Source organism: Taurulus bubalis, assembly GCF_910589615.1.
Source record: "Taurulus bubalis genome assembly, chromosome: 11".
Lineage (NCBI taxonomy): Eukaryota > Metazoa > Chordata > Actinopteri > Perciformes > Cottidae > Taurulus > Taurulus bubalis.
Genome location: NC_136599.1, coordinates 17,384,122 through 17,406,615, shown reverse-complemented (window position 1 = coordinate 17,406,615; position 22,494 = coordinate 17,384,122). Strand labels below are relative to the sequence as shown.

Below are 22,494 nucleotides of genomic sequence, written 5' to 3'. Positions count from 1 at the left end.
AGGGCTTTTCATGTTTGAACAGCTTGAATTGAAGTCTATATTATATTGTATTTTGCATTGAGCTGAGCTCTTTCTATCATTGAAGACGGTGTAATGTTTGCTACGAATGTAAATGCATATTTTTCCAAATTTTATATACCATAGTTATATTTATGAAAAGTGTTGTAGTTGACTTATATTCATCATTGTCATTATTTTGTTTACATTGTCATGCATAAAAAGAAAAATATTTAGTCAAAAAGCTGGATGTAACTTTGTGTCTACGGCATCGGTCATCCCTGTGATTCAATGGAATTTCAACACATCATCGCTGTAATGCTGTAACATGGTAATGTTATACATATCACATCCATATCACACTGCGTACTTGAAGTCTGTAGAACACTGTGTTTACATTAGAGTGTCTTATCTGTTTGTTGTGATTTACCATGTGCACCGGATTCATGGAAACACTACATCAATGTAAAACATGTGATATATATTGAGATTGCACCGCTTTACTTAAACTCATGTAAAGTATTAAAGCCATACAGGAGGGGCGATATTAAGAAATGTGTACATTATGTTGACAATGCACGCAGAAAGATTGTGGTATGTATTTTCTCAATGTTGAATGCAAGTATTTGTAAGGCATAAAAATAAATGTTTTGCACTCAAGGGATATTTATTCACTGGCCATTCTTTGTAACATGTGAAGCAGTGATAAACAGTTGAACTGTTCTTGTTTCTGAGGCTTTGCTAAGATCCCAAACGTAACTCTGCGACAGAAAGAATGACACGGTTTGGTAGTAGGCTGTAGTTTTAAGAAAATTGAGTTTTCATTCATTTGCATGTTCAAATTTCAACCCAAGTGCTTGATCATCACAGAAAGCTCATTTTGTGTGAAATATTACTAATATTTTTTCAGTTATTTGTGTTTAGCTCTCTTCTCCCAGAAACATACAAAGTACTATTTTGGTGGGACATAAAAATGATACATGTGTTACATCCTCTTCTGTGCTGGAAATGGTTTTAGAAGCCGACGAAGCTGTTTCTCCCTGTCATTCACGCACCCTGCAACAAAGAGCAGATGTGTGTTTGCAGCTTTATTATTTTAATGTAATAATAGCATAATAACAGTTTTTCCACACAATCAAATGCCATGGTCTTAATTGTATATACTTATGCACATTTATCAGATTTTTTTTAATAATCTCCAAAAACTTTGATTATTGTTGCCTCAAAAAGTTTGTACTAGCAGCACAGTTAAGTTACCCAAGTGTGTGTTGGCAGTGAAACACGAACTGCCAAATGTTTCGAGGTTGACGTCCTCTCTAAAGACAGGCCCATCGTTCCACATGAGATCATAGCCACCCACCCTTTTCTCCTTGCCAGCCAGCCTAATGAGAAGAATAAAAAACAGTTAATTAAAATTTGTATTGATTGGTGATTATCAAATAAAGATTCTGATGACTATAATAAAATGTCTGGTCTCCTGATGACAAAAGGCAAACACGCAATGACAAAGCGATCTTTACCTTCCCTCCATATCAACAACATTCAAAGTGTCTTCCAGCAGCCGGCACTTCATCTCGTAATCCTCTTGACTACTGGGTGTATGTGACGGGGACGCGTTCACCTCAATTAACCACCTGCAAAAAGACAGAGGGGGATGACATTCACCAGATATTTACTTAGTCTTTTGAGCCGGCATTAGGCCAATCCATGAGCACAGAAAGATTGTTAGCAAGCAAATGATTGTTACAAAATTGTTTTAAAAAAATTTGCTGGTCTGTGCCTCTTTGTGAGCATGCTTGTCTTAGTGCATGTTTGCAAGTGGATTTGTGTCGGTGATGATGAATTTTGTGAGGACTTACGGTTTGAGGTTCTGATCCAGTAGAATGTCATACCCATAGAGCTCAAAGCAGTGCTTGTCATTGATGATGACCTTTTGTACACTCTGTAGACTGCGGACAAAGATGTTATCCATCTCTTCAAAAAGGGATTCTACAGTCTCTCTGCCATGCTTTGCAGTCAGGTATCTTCGAAGCTGTTGCATCTGCCACTTACATCCCTATTTAGAGATTAATAAAAAACGATGCAGAAATTAAGTGGAGAAATAACTGGTTAAAGGAGAGAAGATTCAGCAAAATAAACTGACAAAAATATGCAGCAAAATGATCTTATACTTATTCTGTGGTTGTTGAATTACACACCTTTTCAGGGTCATAGTCCGGTGCTGTTTTCTGAACGGCCACATTGGTGAGGTGCATATCTGATGAGAGGCGCTAAGTAGTATAACCGGGTTATTTAAAACTAACTTTGAATGAATATTTTATGAGACAAAAAATTATGATGGGGAAAAAAGAATACACTTGTCATCAATACTGCTCAGGGAGAAGCGGGTGCTTGAGAAGCGGCCAAACCCATCTCGATATAGCCAGGCCTTCAAGGGAACATACTGAAAGAAAAACACACATGCACACAGATTGATTCACAAATGCCGCAATATTTACAATGTGTGTAAACATTGTAATTTACAAGGTCAAATACATACGGATGTGACCAGTACATAGACCCTCAGATCAAATTTCTTGCCTGTGGGGACAAAAAGTTAAAAAAAGTAAGCATGGCTATAGATCTAATTACATTTGCTCAGTCATCCTCCTGTTCCAATTTGTCAATGTTATGTTTTTGTTACTCATCTGTAAGAACATTTGATGGTTATTAAATTAAATTCCATTCAGTATAGTGTGTTTAACATAGCAGTGTTTCATTATCAACTAGATATAATTATTGTATTTATCTTTCTTTAACTTTTTTCTTTAAACCTTGGTTTTACAACGCTATATTACTAAATCAAATTCCTGTGTACATTGCAAATTTTGCCAACCATTAATTAGGTAGGGGTTCTCGATGTAGCGTTGAGCCACATAGCTTTCCACTTGAGCTGCATCCTTCTGTTCCTCCGAGCGGGTGCCATCCTGTGTAAACACAATATTATTGGATGAGTCATTTAATTGACACCTAATTTCTTGATGAAATAAATACACATTACCTTTTTCCAATCCATGATGTCTTTCAGTTTCCTGAATAGGAAAATGCCTTTCCCTTGAGATTTTGCGACCTAAATAAACATACCGGACCGGTTCATTTTCATAATTTAAATGTTATGTGGTGCTAACTTCATTTTAACTTCTAACGTCATCCAAACACTACATTAAATATCCTTTTATTGCATTGGATCACATGTATGGTCTACTTGAGCTTACCGGCTTCATGATCCAGGTGCTACCAGGACTTCTTTTGAATTCCTCAACAAAGAGATGATATTCGCTGGGCAGTGCAAAGGTGCAGGGGAAGAAATCACATTTCGAGGCCTCCATGCGGCCAACATCCCTTTCGAGATATTTTCGGTATCTTTTGAGGTTTTTCACCATGAGGTTTTTGCGAGTCAACTGTAACATAAAAACAGAAACACAGAAAAAGACGACGTGACTTCAGATGACATGAATGATTTATGTGTACTACTGTTCAATCTCCAGTGTAGTTGTAAGCATGCTAAATGAATGCTGCCTCACCTCATAATGGTTGCGAAAGTGGTTTATCCTGACATGTTCCTCCATATATGAATGATCAAAATTCTCCCTGAGCCAGCCCACATCACACCAGTGGAAGTCCCATTCTCCTTCACTGTGAGGAAAAGAGTACATACCAGATTCAAGCCACAAATATGACCAAAAAAAAGCTGATTTGACGATGAACAGACAGCAGGACTCACTCTTTGACTTCAACCCAACCTGGTCTTTGGCGTAGGACGCCCTGTATGGTGTTGAGTTGGCCGCATTTGTAACGGACACAACACCTTCCCTCCCTGAGGAGACATTAGGATTTAGTAACTGTTACCAGTATTAGACAATAGCTGATCATTTGAAACCTTCTAGAGAACAACACTTACCGCTCCTCACTTTTGCCAAAGTCATAGGAACCTTTGTATCCATAAGTCTGCAGTAGTGAAGGAAGCAAACCAAGATTTAGCCTATTTAATTGGCTTAGGGCCAAAGCCCAACTACCTTAACTGTATCCAATTACTTGCAAATTCATTCAAACGGGTAAATATATGTATAGGTTAGTCTTATGTAACCACTACTCTTCATTAGGTTAACTTATGGGTAGGTAACGTGGCCAAGCCAACAAGACCACAAAACGTACCGTGACACACACTGCTTTCTCTTTACCTTGTATTTTGACATGAAAGCGCACGCTATGAAATGTTTGAAACTATGATAATTAACTAACGTAGTATTAAAATATGCGTAAGTAATAAGATATAATCTAGTTATCAATTAAGCTAAGATAGCTAGCTACCGAGTCAACGTAGTGTTTGATAACTGATGCTATGGAAACACGTCGTACCAAACGACAACGGGGATGTCCTGTTGCTCTTTCCGTAGTATTGTTGATTCTGTCAATTCTGTCCCTTGACGTATTACAGTCATTATTAAACCCCCTTGAAGATGAGGCACGTTGTCGGGTTATTTGTAATACACAGTATTCACAGTATTAAATTAATCTGTAATATAAAAAAGAAAAGAAAAACATACATTTCAAGAGCAGAAGTTTGCATTGTGCGTGCCTATATGGTTGATTTCTCTTTTGCTTGTCTAATGTGGTTCTCGTTAATATGATTTATAAACGATGATTTCATTGTATTCACAAGTCTACCAATAAAAACCGTTAAATCACTCAACCCAACCAAAAATAACAACACTTCAATCATTTTGGTCACTTTAATCACCCCAACTGTACAATATAAATACATATTATTCTGTCAGTATATATACTATTTGTGGATTTTTTTACTGTTTTTATTACTGTTTATTTATATTACTTGTTTTTAATGTTTTACGATGTGTCTCTTATGTGCACTTTACCCGTCTGCTGCTGTAATCCTGCAATATCCCCACTGGGGCACTAATAAAGGAATATCTTATTTTATCTTATCTGAACCCTACTCTAAAATCACCACTTAGCGGCGCCAAAACCTCGTCTAACTGAGAGCCTTTGTCAGTACACTTGACGTGTAATTATTTTCTATTAACATGTTTTACTTTCTGCAAAAGATAATCTGTGTTTAAGCAAAGCAATTGACACATCTATATATTGTTTAGTTGGGTTATGTGAATGGATTACAAAATAGAGTTCAGGTCAAAATTAGCCAAACTTGTTTTAACTTTGCAAATGCATAGATGCAGTGGATTACCAACTCCATCCATCCAGCCAAAAGTATTACATGACAAATCAACACAAATAGTAACATTGTTTAGGATTTGTCCCTTAAACTATTTCATTTTAATAAAATACATGAATATAAAGAGAGAACATCAACATTTATAGATTCATGTTGAAAATATTGAAAGATTGATGATTTAAGATAACAAAACATGGCTGAAGGACAAATGGCCTGTCACTGCATCCAGCAATTTACCACGACAGGAAGATTATAAAAGAAAATAGTCTGGAGTGAAAGAGAGTTTTGACCTTTGATCTCTAAAGGTTAAGAAGGACCCTCCATAGGACATTGCGAAAGTACACTGCCCTGCATACTCAGCTCCTCACTTATCATCCATTGGCTAATGGATTGCATCTAATTTGTTTATGCTTCCTGTTTTTTTTTCTGCGTGCATTATACTTTCATCGAACAAATTGGCTTAAACATATCTCATGGGTCCTTTGGTTGTTGTTTATGGGATAAAGCCATGGAGGGTTGGGGTACAGGGTAAGGGATTCTTCCCTTTTTCTTCGTCATGAAGCATAACAGCTGAATATATACCCAATTCATAAAAACATTTACATTTATTGCTTCAAATGCCTTGATGTCCATTCCGTCAAAGGGTCTTTTCCTTGAGTCAGATTCCATGCAAAGCTAAATAAATGGGAAAATTATTGTTTCATATCCTGTTGCTGTGGCTTTTTTCTTTCTCATTCATCCACCGCTAATCAAATAATCAACTGTGGAAGGAAAATGTAAGTGTGTCTTAAAATGTATCAACATATAGACATACCCATAATCTGATATAGGTTTTTACTGTTGTCATCTGTTCTTCAAATCACCAACGCAAAATGTGCCCTTTTGGTAGCCCTAACCTTCTAACCTTAAAGCACAGGCAAAGAAAAGTTCCCTGTTTGTAGAGACACCATCTCAATTGTGCGCATTGGAAACAGAATATCCCACCCAGGTGGTAAAAGAAAGGAAGCTGTCAAAGAACAATTAGTGGAGGGTTTACTAATGACGGATATAGATGTATGGCAACCAAGGGAACCGTTAGGAACATGAGAATGTATATTTAGCAGTCTAGAAGCAGGGAGACAGGAACCTGGGGGTCTTTAGGGACAGATACGTTACTGAACCTGGGACAGAGCGAGGGTAGAAAGTGATGTACATTACTATTGTGAAGTTAGTTGATCCTGGAACAACTCGGCTTGCTTGTACTAAACATAACATATGGTTGGAAGAACAGATTTTGTTTTCCTAGTGCTGTCATATAGGAATTTGTTTAATATTTCTAATGATGGCAAAGATAAAGAGCAGACAAGAAAAGTGAAATGTGGTAGTGCTAATACCCAGCTATGCAGTTTGATAAGATGACATCAGTTTCTTTCAAACTGCATCAACATCATCTGCTTGGGCCTCAGAAACAAATCATTCTCTGGCATCTTTCCTTTGATCGTGCTTTCTGCAGAGGAAATGTTGCATTTGTGGGTTAATTTAGTCTCTAAAAAAGTGACAATACATATTTCCATTTCCTCCAGATCAGCTATATATGTCATATGTATTGACGGCTGGTTGTAATAAACAAGAATATCATTGTTCCAATCAATCAAATTATCAACTTTGGCATAAGACATGTGTTTAAAGTCTGTCTGAGAATCTAAACCAAAAGTTTGAATTTCTCAGCTGCTCACAGTTATTTTCAGAGATATTTTTAATTGTCCTGAAAAAAAAATATATTTCAGCAAACCACATCATACCCGTGTTTTCAAACACAAAATAGTAGAACTAGTGTATTATCCTTGCAAAAATTGATGTTGCTTCCAATGTCAGGAGTTTCCCTTTACTTCAATACTGCAGAGCAATATCCATTCCAAGTTGAGTACTTTGTGTTTTTTATGTCAGACAGAAGTTAAGTCCTTGGAGAATTGCATTCACTCCACGCCTTTCACAACTCAACCACAGCAAAACTCGGTTTAACAATCAGTTAAACCATAGATGACAATCAGGGATCAACCTCTCAACAAGCATTTATTTTGAGGCAGATTTGCTACATTTCGGTGCAATGGGGGTTTGGTTTGGCAGTCATCAGTTCAGATCACTTATATCAGTAGCTGAACCTAATGTGCTTATCATTTTGGGGTAACCACATATACTCTTGACCTTTTGCAACATGAAAAAACAATTCCATCTCCTGTATCTTGGAATGGAAATTGTTTTAGAGGAGCAATCCTTGGGTTTGTCTCTTTCAATGTAGCCTGTATTTTCTTATGGATTTAAATTCAATTCCAACTTAATTGTCCAATTTATATTGTTAGTTAAAGTGTAATTTTCTTTGGAAAGCCCTCCTTGACTGGCAGAGTTTGAAAATACTGATAATACAAATGCCAGTGGGACTTTTTCATCATCATCATCATCATCATCATCATCATCATCATCATCATCATCATCATCATCATAATCATCATCATCATCATCATCATCATCATCATCATCATCATCATCATTTTGATTCCCAGGGAGTGATAATCATCAGTCCTGGTAAACCATTTGCTCCTCAACAGTGACCACAAAGCAAATCGTTGGTATCCAGGGTCATCAGCTGGTTCTCGTAAGAGATGCATCTTGCCAACGTTAGAGCTAGAATCCTAAGATGTTCTGTTTGGTGGAAAGTTGAGCTCGACCTGAGGTGTTTTTACCCATGACTCTCCTCTGTTCCAGCCCCTCTTCTTGTGCAGAGGACACACATCTGGTATGTCATAGATTCAGGTCAAGTAAGCAAAGACAACTAAGGTTAAAGGGTGAAAGAGGTGATAAGCAGCATAGATGAGGTCAAACCTACTGTTGTGACATGGAAAATTGTCTCTGACCTGCATATCATTGCTAAAATAATACCTGACCAATGCTGCTAGAGTGCAAATGTAATTGACAAACTGTCAGGACATGATTGCCCTTATGGTGGGCTTATTTAGGTGTCTGTGTGCACTGGTGTCCTCTTATTTATTACTATCTCCGATGAGATTCATCTGTCTGATACGGTGAGTAACACATGTCGGTCTGATCCTTATGACAGAAATAAAGAGCAGTGTGGCTTTTGTCTATATTGAAAAAGGTTTCCATGTATCAGTGACTCTGTATCACAGTTGAATCCACTTTCTTTCTGTGTTTGATCTTCATACCTTTAGCAGATGTAAAGAACCGTTTTACATCACAGATCCTCGTGTTCACTTCAACAGTCTCACATATCTGCAGCCTCTGAGATGTTAATGCCACCTGTATATTGTTTCAGTAGCTACACAGCACTCCGTGGGGTAATGCTTTCTTCTAAAACATACGAGGAAGCCAAGAAAAACAGGAGTGAGTAGAGTGGCAGCTGGAATCTGTCTGAGATGTATTACATTCTCCCAAATAAGCCATTGTGATGGGTTTCCTGCTGCCCTATAATCAACTCTATATAAGCAGATGTTGGCAGGCAGAAAGTGGACATACAGTACATATGTTGGTATATGATGTAAAAAAACAAAAACAAAGATTCTGTAGAACTATTACAGCCATCTTGGAAATACCAGGAGTTTCCTGTTGGGAAAACTTGGTGGGTCCAGAATTGATTTCCACAATGGCATTGCTGATGAACAAGAGGTAAACAATTTAAGTAGCTGAAAGTGTTGCATAATGCAATATATAAAGTGACAAACACAGCAAATTCAGATTCATCAGACCAGATCCTTCACAGAAATACCCCAGAATGATAACTTGAAAGTATGCAAGCATCAATTAACTGCTAAACCACATACAGTCAAATGTTTTCTGACATAATTCTGTTTCCACAAACTCTGGTCAGGGGAAATAAAACAAAATGTGGTCTTCATTTATCTGGAATTCCCAGTGTGGGGAAGGAGCCAGAGAATTGGGGTATGGCACAAACCCTAGCCTAAGGGAATCTGGAAAGAACTAGAGGGCAATCATGAGTCAGACAGATTTAGGTTTAAGCCTTAGTAGCAAAGTACAAATCCAAGACATTTATACCCAGAGGGGGAGAGGGTTAACAGTATGGGGGCTTTGGATCATCATGCCATAGCATCTAATGCCCCAATCTTCCCATAAAGGTGTACCTATTTGCTTCATGTAAATGCATTTGTGTTTTCTATGTTTAAATGTATGTGTCTGTGCATGTGTGAGTACGTAATCTCAAGCTCAGCAGGAAAACTTTATCTTTGAAATTCTACATCTCTTAGTTCATCTTTAGATTATTATTTAAAAGTTTTATGGATCGTACAGTTGCATGAGAGTAAAACAGGTTTCCTCTCTTATCCTCTGATCCAGTTGTTTATGGCAGTCTGGTGTTTGATGGTAATGATCGCCTCAAGAAAAGAAATCGGAGTCAGAGGCTCACAGTTTGTTTTCATAAGAGCGATCTGAGAGGTTAGGGTACACCCTCATACTATCTGATGGCCTTTTTCCAGTTACACAGGCACACAATATCTCCTTCAAATTCCCTAAAGTTCCCAGTTCCATGATTGAGCCAGTTAAGGTATGTTTCACATACAAATGTATTTGACGAATATTTCATCGCTGCCCTCTTACCTTTCATGACACTGTAAATGCCTCAGTCACTGGCTGCTTGACGTCTATGTCGCACATACATCATAACTACATGTGGGGATCCTATGAGAAGAGAGAGAGAGAGAGAGAGAGAGAGAGAGAGAGAGAGAGAGAGAGAGAGAGAGAGAGAGAGAGAGGTGTATTCCCTCCCATGAGTCTGTCCCTGATCTGGCCCCCTGCCCAAAATGTCTGAAAATGCAAATGTAGATTAGCGCATACTCCAGTTACATACATGCAAACACAGATGTCTGTACAGTCTAATTGTATTATTTGTCACAGAGAAAACTTTTAGACCCTCACACTACAGTGTATACCACCTCAAACTATAACACTTGACATGAACCTATAGCTCTCCCTATCAGTCCTCTCGGCCTGGAAACAGTAGCATATTGATCATAAATAGGGATGTCAGCATTGTTTTAAAAACGTTCTGCGACATACACTTACCCTTTACTCTCCATTGGATCATGTTCACACCATGTTGTTTTTTATTTATTAGGCTTGTAATTGAGTGTCAAGAGTAATTATTTGGTGAGGTGTGTGAATAAGGTTTGCTTATTCAGTAATGTCTTTTAAAAAACAACTCAAGACCTACCTGTTTACGCTGGCATTTGTTTTAAATACTTGATATGACCTGCCTTTTATCTGTGTTATCTGTTTTTATTTATTTATTTTCACTATTTGTTTTGTCTTTTTTTACTCCTCCATTTTTGAATGTGCTTTTACTGTGTTTTTTAACTGTGCAGCACTTTGTGACCTCTTTTGTCTGTAAATAACATTCTTAGTAGTAGTATTACTATACTGCATCTCTGCTTTTACTTGTGTGGTTCTGTTTTATAAATTAACTACAACAACCAATACGGGAAATTCATCATCATAAACAGGACAGATTACTTTACTACTTACTTAAAGTGTTGCTGGATGATCGCCTCCATTAGCTGTCAAAAAGATAAGTGGATCATTTTACATGTTATGCATCAACATAAACTCAAGTGGCGAATAGTTCATCTCAGTGCACACACACACACACACACACACACACACACACACACACACACACACACACACACACACACACACGCACACACGCACACACGCACACACACACACACGCACACTGCAGAGTTGCTTTATTTGGCAGAGTTGCTCTAACAGCATGCAGGCGTGGGCGTGTACCCAAGCCTCTCCTAAGCCTTTTACCTTTGATTTGGGCTTTAGTTTGCGAAGTGACTTTTAGGAGCATCGTTGCTCTCTTTGCTCCACATATCGCCATAACAACATTGTTTTTGCTGGGTGACGTTTTTAGAAAACCGCAGTTTGCTCTCACTTTATAATGTGCATGCTACAGGTGTGACTTATGACACGAAGCTATGCATATAAAAGGAACTGCGTCCAGCATCCTCTGATCCGTTATTTAACATCTGGACCGTGAGGGATTAGCTGCACATGGACATCTCCACAAAAGTAAATGGAGTTCTCCTCGGTGCTGGTGGGAGATTAATTTGACAAGTGCTCATCGGGCTATGATTCATTTTGGGAATATCTGACATGACAAGGACACTATCCATCCTCGCGAGAACCATGCTTTTCAAAATGCTTGCATTAATTCTCTTACAAGGTAGGTTACGTTTTATGTCGGCAAGGTAACCTTCCCCCGCTATTTATTTATTTACTTGATTATAACTTTATTTCTAACGTGTTTCTTTAAACAAGGTGTTTTGACTTCCGACGCCTCGGTGACATCCGAGGTCAACCCCGCGAGTCTCCCAGACTCCAGCGCGGCGTTTGTCTCCGGGAGGTCCGCAGGTTTACTGTCTGATGCAACGGAGGCAAAGTCCAGACAGAAGCGCTGTACCTGCTACTCTTACAAGGATAAAGAGTGCGTCTACTACTGCCACTTGGATATCATCTGGATCAACACTCCCGAGTAAGACATGCTTTATACTATAACATATATCTATTGCCTATTTCTCCAATAATCCACCTGGCCTTGCTATTATTACGGAAGTAAGGGCGGAGGCTTCGTTTGAACACTAGACACTATTAGGGGCCTGCCAAAAAGAGGTAAACATTTAATTTTTTCAATTTTGGTGAATTTTTCTGCACCATTTCTTGCTTTTCTGTATGCCGTGTTGGAAATGTATTTGTATATCAACTGTTCAGATTTCTGTTCTGGAAAAGCACATATTTAATTTGGTAATACATCATTTTCATATTTAAAAATAACATTTCAGAAAGCATGTAATACAAATAATACGTGACTAAGGGGAAATAATAAACTGGGGTAGTTTCATGGTGATATTTATTAGTTCCATTTAGGCATCTTTCCTGAATGAGAATGAAGTAACAATAGATCAAAACAAAATGCGGCACCCTATAATCTGCTGTGCATTACCTTATTCAGACCGCCTGACAGACACACATGTCCCAGTTTGGGACTCAGATCTCTGGGTGAGAATACGTTTCGACTAGCGGCTGTGTGCTGTTCTTCATTGGATGTGGAAAACTTAGAGTAACTAATATCACTTCTGATCAGGCATAAATCACACTATTGTGTGGCTTATTGTCTACGCAATTGTAACTTCACCACTTATGATAAAGTGCAGCTCTCAGCTCCCAGCCACTTCCCCAAGCTTTTCACTGGGAAGCATCTTTGAGTAGAGAGTCCCGAACGGAGCAATGGTGTCAATAAGCGTGGGGGACATACAGACACAGTCAGTGGAAAGACACCATACTGTCCAAACTTTTTACCATTACAAATAAATGGAGCACTGATCAGCTCTCTCCTTCTCCATGTCTGGCCGTAAGCCTCTGGGAGGGCAAATCTGAATATCTATGACTTAATATTGGTATATAAAAGTGTAGCTGCAGCCGTGAGTCTTCAGATTGCCTGTTGGTGGATGGTTATCTATGAGGGGCGATGTGCGCAGGAACTATACCTACCTGCTCACTCCAAGCTGAAGACCAATATCATAGCCTTGAAACAGCCCCTAAAAAGATGTGGGCAGTTAATTATGGAGTTTTCAAATGTGCAGTCACAGCACTACACCTATCGGTCTCCTGGGAACTTCTGTTTATGGACATCATGGTCCCAGCTTCCCTCCTCTCCTTAATGCTCAGCTCTGGATAATTATCCAGTTTCATCACTGCTGGCGGTGATCGGATTTCATCCATATGTCCCCTGGGATGGAAGGAGGAGGAGTAGCCCCACCTGAGTGGAAGTTGGAAATCCCGGGTCTTTTCCACTCCTGGTGACTATGAACCGTGGGCCTTGGTGAAGATTGCAAGGCCCTTAATCAGCCACTTGTTTTGGAGATGTATAATTTAGCCATGTTCGCTTGCTACACATCTGGCAGAAAGATAGTGTAGCAGCAGGGATCCCCTTTGTGGATAATAAAAAAAAGATTTTGAACAGTCCCAAGCTTTTTAAACGTGATAATCTCCCCTAAATCATAATCGCTCTCACCTTGTATCCTGGAACATTGAACTTAAATAACCTAAATGAAAAAAGAAAGGAGACACCTCAGCGTTTCTTTAAATCGTTCTCCAAAACTGTGGAATTCCCTCCCCAAGGCTATACAAATTGCAATCTCTGTGAAGAATTGAACCAACAATTGAAAAGTGAGCCGATAACTGTCACTCTTCCTTTCTTTTAATCTTTTAGTGTTCATATGCATTCGTTGGTTTTATTAGGTAATATTTGCATGTTTTAAAAGAACAGTGTGCAACATTAAGGGGGATTTTATTTCTTGTAATTTTGTTATCATAGTTTATAACGACCTGAAAACTAAGAATCGTAGTGTTTTCGTTGGTTTTGGAAAAGCCATTTATATCTACATGGACCGGCTCCTGTTAAGGATAGGGATGGGTACCGAAACTCATAATTAAACGAGCCCTGGTACTAAATTCTTAAAGACCGAAGTATTGATTAGCCTCGGCGTAACAGGAGCTTTTTATCAGTACTGTTGGATGTTTCTGTGTAATTTACTGTCACATTGTAACATGCATCTCCTCTGCTCTCTTTGTTGGGGCTGAGCTTCTCCAAGCACACACACACACACATGCACACACACACACACACACACACACAAACACACACATGCACACACACACACACACACACAAACACACACATGCACACACACACACACACACACACACACACACACACACACACACACACACACACACACAGACAATGCAAAGTCAGCGCGGAGGTGTCGGGGGAAACACTGAAGTGAAGGTGAAGTGAAGATTACTAGAGTTGACGACAACTACGCACATTACTTAAAGTGTAATACATTTGCAAGTAAAAAGCCAATACGTTATCAATATGTCTGCTAAACAAGCATTAACATAAACAGAAGGAAATCCTATTTTAATCTGCTCTGTCTGGAATCTCTCGTCCACCGCTGGTATGTTTACACAAGCACAGTATGCTAGCTCGACTAATAGCTAATTTTCACAAACAAGCTAAGGCAAAAGCTGTTTGTCTGTAATCTAACTTTTTAGCTTATTTGTTCTTGTAAACCCCCCCACCCCTCTCTCTTTCTCTGTGAGCGGTATACCTGCAGGCCATGTTTTACATCAGAGGGAGGAGGACAGAGGACAGGTGGAATGACTGATATGATGTTTTTCGTTCTTTATCAACTTCACTCAGGAATTTTTTTCTCTTATTGACATTTATGATTTATTTTATGAATTACTTCATTGTAAAAATTACTGTTGCTGCTCTAGAAACAAAAATAAAATATAATCCTGTTCTGAGATGATTTGCTTTTAAAATTGTTTAAAATTATATATTATAATGATGTGCTTTATATTTTATACAATGTCAAAAGCAAATATTTGGTCATAAAAAGGGCCGAGTATCAATAAGAGAAGAAATTATATATTATAATGATATGCTTTATATTTTATATAATGTCAAAAGCTAATATTTGGTCAAAAAAAGGGCTGAGTATCAATAAGAGAAGATCCTATTATTAATAAAATCCTAAAAATATCCCTGAAGGCCACTGTATCCTGGTGAGTGGAGGGTATTTAGTTGGTAGGCAATCTACATCCTCACCACTAGATGCCACTACATCTTGCCTCTCACCATGTGAATTAATGAGGAACCATGGAAATATTATATTATTATTTTTCACACATGTGCTTACACAAAGTGTGTTCAACATGTGGCCTAGCACAACACAGATTATTAGCAATACTTTAAAATATAATTTTCAACGCATTCATGTTTCAAGGAATTTGTTTTGCTACCGCCTAACTGCATATCACACTCCTTGGCAAGACAGTAAGAAAGCATTCTTGCTTCCTCTTTCTTCTTGTGCCGAAGCTGTTGTTGGCAGCAAACTTTACTGCTAAGCAAGTTTGGACAAATTGACATTGTTTAATGACTGACGATAGGTGTGTTTTCCTATATGTCTGCTTACATTTTGCGCAGCGCGGCACTGGAATAGATACTTAAAAAAATGACTCTGACTCTTTCAAGGTATAGATAAAAAAGCTCAGCATGAATAGGGAAGCCTCCCAAAAGTTCCAGAGTATCAACTGTGGTTTAACTTCCAAGTCTCAGTGTGCACATATCCTGTCTGACTCTTCCTGTCACCCAAACTCTACATTACAATGTAAAGTGTTTTCTTTTAACTTGCTATATTGGCAGGTATCAGATAGGGGCAGCAGGCAATCTGATATAATCTGGCATATCTACGGGAGAAAGCAGTTCATTTCAAATGTCTTGAAAACAGACTTGATGGATCAGGGCCAGACCTTTCTCAGCTATGCACAGATGTAGCAGACTCTCCATCCTCTTTGTTCCTTTGTATTTTTTTGTTCACAAAATCCATCACAGATTATAAAAAACAGATGATTGGGAATAACAGTGATTGAGATTAAGAGACACTGAACAGCATTAACAGAATACAGCTAATGGTAATTACTTACCATAGTAATTTGTATTTGATACACAGAAGTTATATTCACTTAAATTATCACTGAACTAAAAAAAAAGTTCACTGGCAAAAGGTTTCATCAATAAATTAATACAAAGCGCAAGGTGTTCAGGGAAATATCTTTTGCTAATGTTTTAAAAAAAGAGATTGAGAAGCATGTATCATGTGCATGTTTTTTTATTGAAACCGAAACTGCCATACCATGATCTGTTTAGATCTCGCTCTCGATATTGTGAAGGCCTCGATATGACTGCTGGCTTGAGGGCAACTAGAAGATATGTTAGGCACACTCCAAAACCAACAATATTAAATATTGGTTGTTTTTCTTTGTCCCCAAGAATGTGATTTATCTCACATTTGACTTTGACATAAAACACGTCTTCTGTCTGTTTTACCTTCTCAGACGCACGGTGCCCTATGGAATGTCAAGCTACAGAGGAACTCAGCGGATCAGACGTGCTGTCAGTGCACAAGCAACGGACCGTGAAGAGGCAAAGGCTCAGCGCTGCATCTGTGCTGTGCTTGATGTCGACCCTGAGTGCCATAACTTTTGCCTGCTAAGGTCAGTCTGATTCTTTCTGTGAAAAATCACATTCATCACATTTATCGGATTCTTCTGAGTCTCATTATTTTTAGATGATCATATCATGCATTACATTACATTTCATTCAGCTTTAGATTTACAAGCGCATTTAACCATGAGAACAACAAGAAAAATACAATTTCTTCAAGAAAGCATGACTACAAAGTGCTACAAGTACCATTCAAGTGCTACTAAAGTGGTGCTTTCTTTATTCAAGGTATAGTTGGAAAATATGTGTTTTTAGTTTGCGGCGGAAGATGTAGAGATGTAGAGACTTTCTGCTGTCCTGAAGTCAATGGGGAGCTCATTCCACCATTGAGGAGCCAGGACAGCAAACACTCATGACTTTGTTGAGTGTTTTGGTCGCAGTGACAGAGCTAGCTGTGCTAATTATGTGGAAAGTAAAAAAAAAAGAAGCTGCACAGAATTTGCCCTTTATTAGGATATTACAGATTTAATGTAAAATATTCTCTCTAAAGCCCCCTGCAGGCAGTGCCAATCAGGAGTCTCCACAGAGTCCCTGGTCCTGGATGACAGTTTGATAACTCTCCATCGTCTGCTCTTCTTCTCTGGGAATGGACCCTTCCCTCCTCTTCACCCTCTTCCCTCTCCAATTGCAACTCTTGCCTCCACATGTACACATTCATGGAAAACACTTTGGAGTTTAAACACTGTAGACATTCCTCAGTATCACAACTCTTGGAGCAAGTTTCATCTGGCTGTGTGGTTTCAAGCACTCCTCAGCAAATTCAATACAGATCCCTGGAGGCTATCCCCTTTTTTTTCCTCCCGAGAGCAGCAAGAGGATTACTTCCATCCTGAAATAATAGCCAATGACTTTTCTTCTGTCAAACTTGATCAGACAAATCCTGTGTATTCACACCTGACAGTGTTGAGGACGACGCTTGTTGTAAGCTTGTATCAACCTATAAGCGACAACAAAGGCATTTATATGATAATGTTGGAAAACAAAAGGTGCCACAAGGAGACATGTAAAGTAGGAGCAAGGAATGATATTGCGAAATCTTGCCATATATCGAAACATGTGAACAGGAGAAAGCTTACTTGTGCTGTGGGGCATATTATTGAGCTTTGATTTATGAGACTAATTACAGTCTGAAAGCATTCACACCCTGACAGTTGGCATATTTTGTCTTAACACTCTTTCAGCAATAATATCAAATGTCTGCTCTTTGGAAGTAAACTATAAGTCATACTGTATTTGTTTTTGTTTTACCTCACCACTGGTACTCTGTATCACAGCTTTAGCTGGAGTGAACTTTATAATGAGCCATCCATTGTTGTGTCTTGCCCACATTAGTCCAACAACTTCCATGTTCTAATGTAATGACAATACATGCAGACATCATATCCTTAAAACCGTTGCATGGAGCTGTGGATTACTTATATGTTAAAGAGTAACCTGACGATACACTTTTTTCATTGTCAACAAATCCAATGAAAAGACCAAAAGCAGCGATGAATTGTTTCTATTAGCAAGTATGTGTATCTGATTACGCTGTGCCCAACCCTAAAAAGTGGTGTATAAAACTGTAAGTATAATCAGGAAAATATACTTAAAGTATTAAACCTAAAAGTACTCAATGCAGAAAAATGTCTCAGTGTCTGTATCATTATATATTATATCATTCAATCATTTTACTCATGCATTAATGTAAAAGCCTACTTTTTTTTAATAATTGTTTTGGATTAATCAACTAATTGTTTCAAATGTACTTGTGTATACTGTTGGGTGGTTTAATTTATAACAAAACATAAAATGTACATATTTTCTTTCTAAATCTTGTATGCAAAATGGGGGTTATGATTACTACTGTTTAATTAAATATAATCTTTCAGCTACAAAATAGATTGCAATGTAATGCCAAAATATACATCACTGGAAAAATGTCCTCAGTAATAACAATAAATAAACCAACAATACATTGAATTACTATAGACGGCACTTTGCAGCCTCAGCATACCACTGATTATCAATTATAAACATTCAATCACCTTCCTTTGTCGCTGTGAGTGCACTAGAATTAACCAGAATGTTCATTCCTAAAGCATAACCAGCACTCAGCCTCAGCCAGTCAGATTTTTTTTCTTAATCAACTTCTGTAGTCTCATCAGTTATTATTGACAAACAAAAAAGAAGTCCACACACACCTCACTGATGGTGCAATGTCCTCAGTGTACGCAGAAGTTACCGCTAAAGGGATTCACTATGGACATGTTAGTATTTATCATGTTGGTCAGATCCAGAATGCACCTGTGGCTGTGTTGACCGTAGGTAGGTAGGTGGTGCGTTCAATCATTGATTTTAATTAAGGTACATGCAACTATACAAAGGTTCAATAACATTATTTAACCTTGAAGGTTATTTAACGTTAATGCATTGTTATTGCACAGAAACTACTGTGCCTCCCCAGCTGTTGATTTAAGATTGTTCTTTTGTTTCCCACAGGGTTTAATACACCGGGTAGGTGTGGATGAATAAACACAGGCGGATTCAATCAGGTGGGAAAACACACAAAGGCAGGAAGTTATGTTTTCTGAAACGAGAGGATAGGTAACAGCATCATTTTCTTGTTATATGGAGAAAGAAAAATAGTTACTAAGAAACTTGCATTTTGTTTGCTCAAGACAATTATAAAAATGATCTTGTTATTACTGATAATTGAACTTGATACAGCAGGATTTGCAAAATAATAGTAATGCTAATTAACTTTTTTGTCATTGTTGTTGTTTTTTATACATTCATTATTTTGTTGTAAGTTAGAGAAAATATTTCCCATTAAATAGCTGCATTTCTGCCATACGAACACTGTTTCCCTCATAAGATAGAACGTGAGACCAACCGGACCCTTCGAGGCCCTAATACCACCTATCATCCTGGAATGTCACGCTGAGTCTGGCCTAAATAAGCTTACCCTGGAGCCTCAGCATGAACCTTCTGCAGTGGGCACCAATAATATCGCTCAGACAGGAAGCCCTCATTCCCAAGCTCACCATGGGAAATATTTCAGTATTTCCAATAGTTCAGGGCCCCAACCATGGCTTACAGTTTGTTGTTTGTATTCTGGTTCATTAAATGAGAAGGCAGAGAAAGTACATGTTGTGCCTTCCAGTGAACCTTGTTGGTTTCTGACAATTAAAAGACAACCTTTGCACATAAGCATTTCCAGACGCAATAATATCATGTTGATATTTGGAAAACAGTGTGTATTCTGTTTTTGAGGTGGTGTATAAATATGTAGCATTTATAATTGTCCATTCTCTAAGGCATTGTCTCATTGTGTCTCTAGGATGTAAAGATGCATTAAAGTCTCGTATGTTTTGTGCGTTTGAGCTTCGTTTTCAAATAATGTGCATGTGAAACAATATTGTGGTGTTATTACCGTTTGCTATAAATTCAAAATGATGCACTATTTTCCTTCAATATTTGTATCTTTCTCATTTTGGGCTGAATACATAAGTTATCCATTGAAACTACTAAATTAAATTACACTCACGTAATGTTAAAAAGTCTCGAAAACAACTCGAAACAACTCGAAACAACCCAAGTGGCCTACACCCTGTGATTTGTGATTAACTGGGCCACTGGATTGGGGCCAATATGAATGATTAAAACACGTTTGAGTCAAGGATTTTAAGATATGATTTGAGTGATACCTTGTATTGTATCACTCTTCAGGGAGTAGACTAATTAATTCCTAGTTAGACTGACCTTGAAAGACTGACAATCTTTTTGTAAAAGTATTGGCAATCACAATGGTAAACTACTTCAAGGTTGAGGCCTAATACATTGAACAAAATATAGCCTGCTTTTCAACTATCAAAATGTTCTGGTGTGGGTACCACTGGAGCTCCACAGATGACATTGTTCATTGTGTGACTTAAACTAAACTCTTACTATTAAACGTAAGCTATTATGTAAACACCTACATCCAATCACACCTTTCATCCAATCAGGTCCTGTAATTGTAACCTGAAATTTTATAATTTAATGACCCTTAGCTACGCACCAACCTTGAATGCGGTCTGGCCAATCATAGCGCAGCATCGGGCAGCTCTGACGAGGGTCCTTACTCCTTAAATTTAGCAGAAACAAAAGAACAAGGAAATGTATCATCCTTTTAGTCATTTTGGGGGTCTCATGGACCATACAGGTAATTTTTGTGCATGACATTTTGAATGTTCCTGCCGTTATGTGCTACACACTGACACCTGTGTTGTTAAGATGTTAAGATGTTCTAAACAACAATAACATATTTATAGCATAACAAAAATCCTCCTATCAATTTAAGATTGTTCATGTTAATTCAATTTAATGAAATATTTTGTAATTGTGATTCATGTAAATTCAGAGCGCCTCTTTTTAAATCACAAAGTTTTTTTTGTTAATGCAGCATTTGAAGAACATTCCCCCTCAACCCTCAGAGCTGTTCTGAAGTCTGCAATGCAGGCTTGTTTTGAAGACTTCACAACAGATGTTGTTTTCTCCTCGTGGCTCCCCGGGTACTGTGTCTACCTGGACTAATTTTGATCTCACCATGAAGGTTAGGGGTCTGGTGCAGATTAGAGGCATGATTGAGGAAAGGTTATTATTATTACCTCCGCCAGAAGAGTCACACTGTCGCTCACGCAATCGCTCAGTCGCTCGTATCCGTCTGTCCGTCTGTCCGTCTGCCTGTCAATGTGTGAGGGAGTGAGTGTGCACCTCTGTGTTGTCCATGGCTACTCTTGCATTCTGCTGCAGCACACTGCATTGGCTGCACGCTAAAGGACTTTGCATGGTTGCTGAGACTCACACTTTCTCAAAATACCCTTGGTTGCCTGTTTTATTCTCCCATTAACTGCTTGCTGACTCCTCACTCACTACTCTTAACCGGCCCTTGGCTTGTCGGGTCACAAGTGATAACACAGCTTAGTGCAGATGAAAGCGCATCTGTTGTGTGAGCTGTGCAAGTAAAAAAGACGCCTGAAACACTTCGGTCTCGACAGGGTGTTAGACATTGTGGGTTGTATTCTTTCAATCACACTGTGCAGCAGTCGTTGTTGCAGATCTGCTCCCTACTGAGTGCACCTTTCTAGTTAAAGGCCTGTAATTGGAAACAAATTGACCACACACTGCAGCTGGCATTTGCAATTTAGTATCTGTAGAACAAGGTACATGCTCAAGCACAAACTTCCTGGCTGCATTAAGGATGAGGTTTGTGTCAGAATATTTGAGATTGCTGGCCCAAGGCATGGAGCTGTAGGACTCATCACAAAGGTAGATCATACAGTGCCAAGTCTTCCAAAACATTTGAATTGTGAAGCAGCTGACAATCTCACCTCAAGGAAAGGAGTAACATGCGAACACTGGTTCATTCAGGTGTGGAATGTAAGGAGTGTTCATGTTTGAGTTGTTCCCACTCAGTGAACTCAAGCTTACTTTATTACACATCTTCTTACCATGAACAATGGGATTCGACATGATCACACAATGTTCTGCAACAGTTTAAACCGTTTTGGCTATTTCACGGGAAAGATTTATGTTTTTTTTCAGTTTTTTTCTCACTGGTGAGGTTTGGTTAGGATGGTTAGGTGATGTCATATACTTCCAGGCAGGACCAGGATTTAGCTAATTTAAATATGAACCTGAGGATTGTGGAGGGTTGTTTCTGTCACTGTCAAACAACTCTGATCAAACCACATCCAAGCAGCCATGACCAATCAGATTAGCTGTTTTCTTTCGTGTTAAACCATGAATTTATCGTATATATTTTGAATGTTGGTTTCCATATATAATGGGGACAATATAATGTGTGGTATGTGGAAGTATGGTAAAGTGTTGAATTTAACATGACAGAAGTAGGAGCATCAATAAAACTTAACGTGAAAATACATTTATTAGCTGCAGTAAATAGGTTTGTACTTGTATAAATAAGGCTGTTCTGGATGATGATTACATTCTTAAGCTTGTCTGTCACAGCCTTTGTTGATGCCCACAGGGAGTTGAGAAGTGTATCAGTGCATGTTGTAGCACCACACCTGCTGCAAGCACACACAATTATGTGTGAAGAATTTAATACCACGAATTACTGATTTGT

The 22,494-nt window shown here is 38.4% G+C and overlaps 2 protein-coding genes across 3 annotated transcripts; one reads left to right on the top strand and one right to left on the bottom strand.

The window, feature by feature from the left end:
• Window positions 1–931: 931 nt before the first annotated feature.
• Window positions 932–4,232, bottom strand: ttll9 (tubulin tyrosine ligase-like family, member 9; the record flags this gene model as incomplete). Its single annotated transcript, XM_079225824.1, has 14 exons — window positions 932–1,053; window positions 1,255–1,379; window positions 1,518–1,631; window positions 1,857–2,053; window positions 2,196–2,254; window positions 2,353–2,440; window positions 2,537–2,577; window positions 2,873–2,963; window positions 3,038–3,106; window positions 3,252–3,437; window positions 3,561–3,672; window positions 3,761–3,853; window positions 3,938–3,984; window positions 4,218–4,232. The coding sequence occupies 14 exons, from the start codon at window positions 4,230–4,232 to the stop codon at window positions 983–985; spliced, it is 1,308 nt and encodes a 435-aa protein (XP_079081950.1). The 3' UTR covers window positions 932–982.
• Window positions 4,233–11,164: 6,932 nt separating this feature from the next.
• On the top strand, window positions 11,165–19,763 carry edn3b (endothelin 3b). 2 transcript variants are annotated; one of them, XM_079226352.1, is made up of 4 exons: window positions 11,165–11,471; window positions 11,567–11,780; window positions 16,214–16,372; window positions 18,864–19,763. In XM_079226352.1, the coding sequence occupies exons 1-4, from the start codon at window positions 11,402–11,404 to the stop codon at window positions 18,868–18,870; spliced, it is 450 nt and encodes a 149-aa protein (XP_079082478.1). In that variant the 5' UTR covers window positions 11,165–11,401; the 3' UTR covers window positions 18,871–19,763. The 2 variants fall into 2 exon arrangements, with proteins under 2 accessions (XP_079082478.1, XP_079082477.1); XM_079226351.1 differs by lacking the exon at window positions 18,864–19,763 and adding an exon at window positions 16,873–18,074.
• The last annotated feature ends 2,731 nt before the right edge of the window (window positions 19,764–22,494 follow it).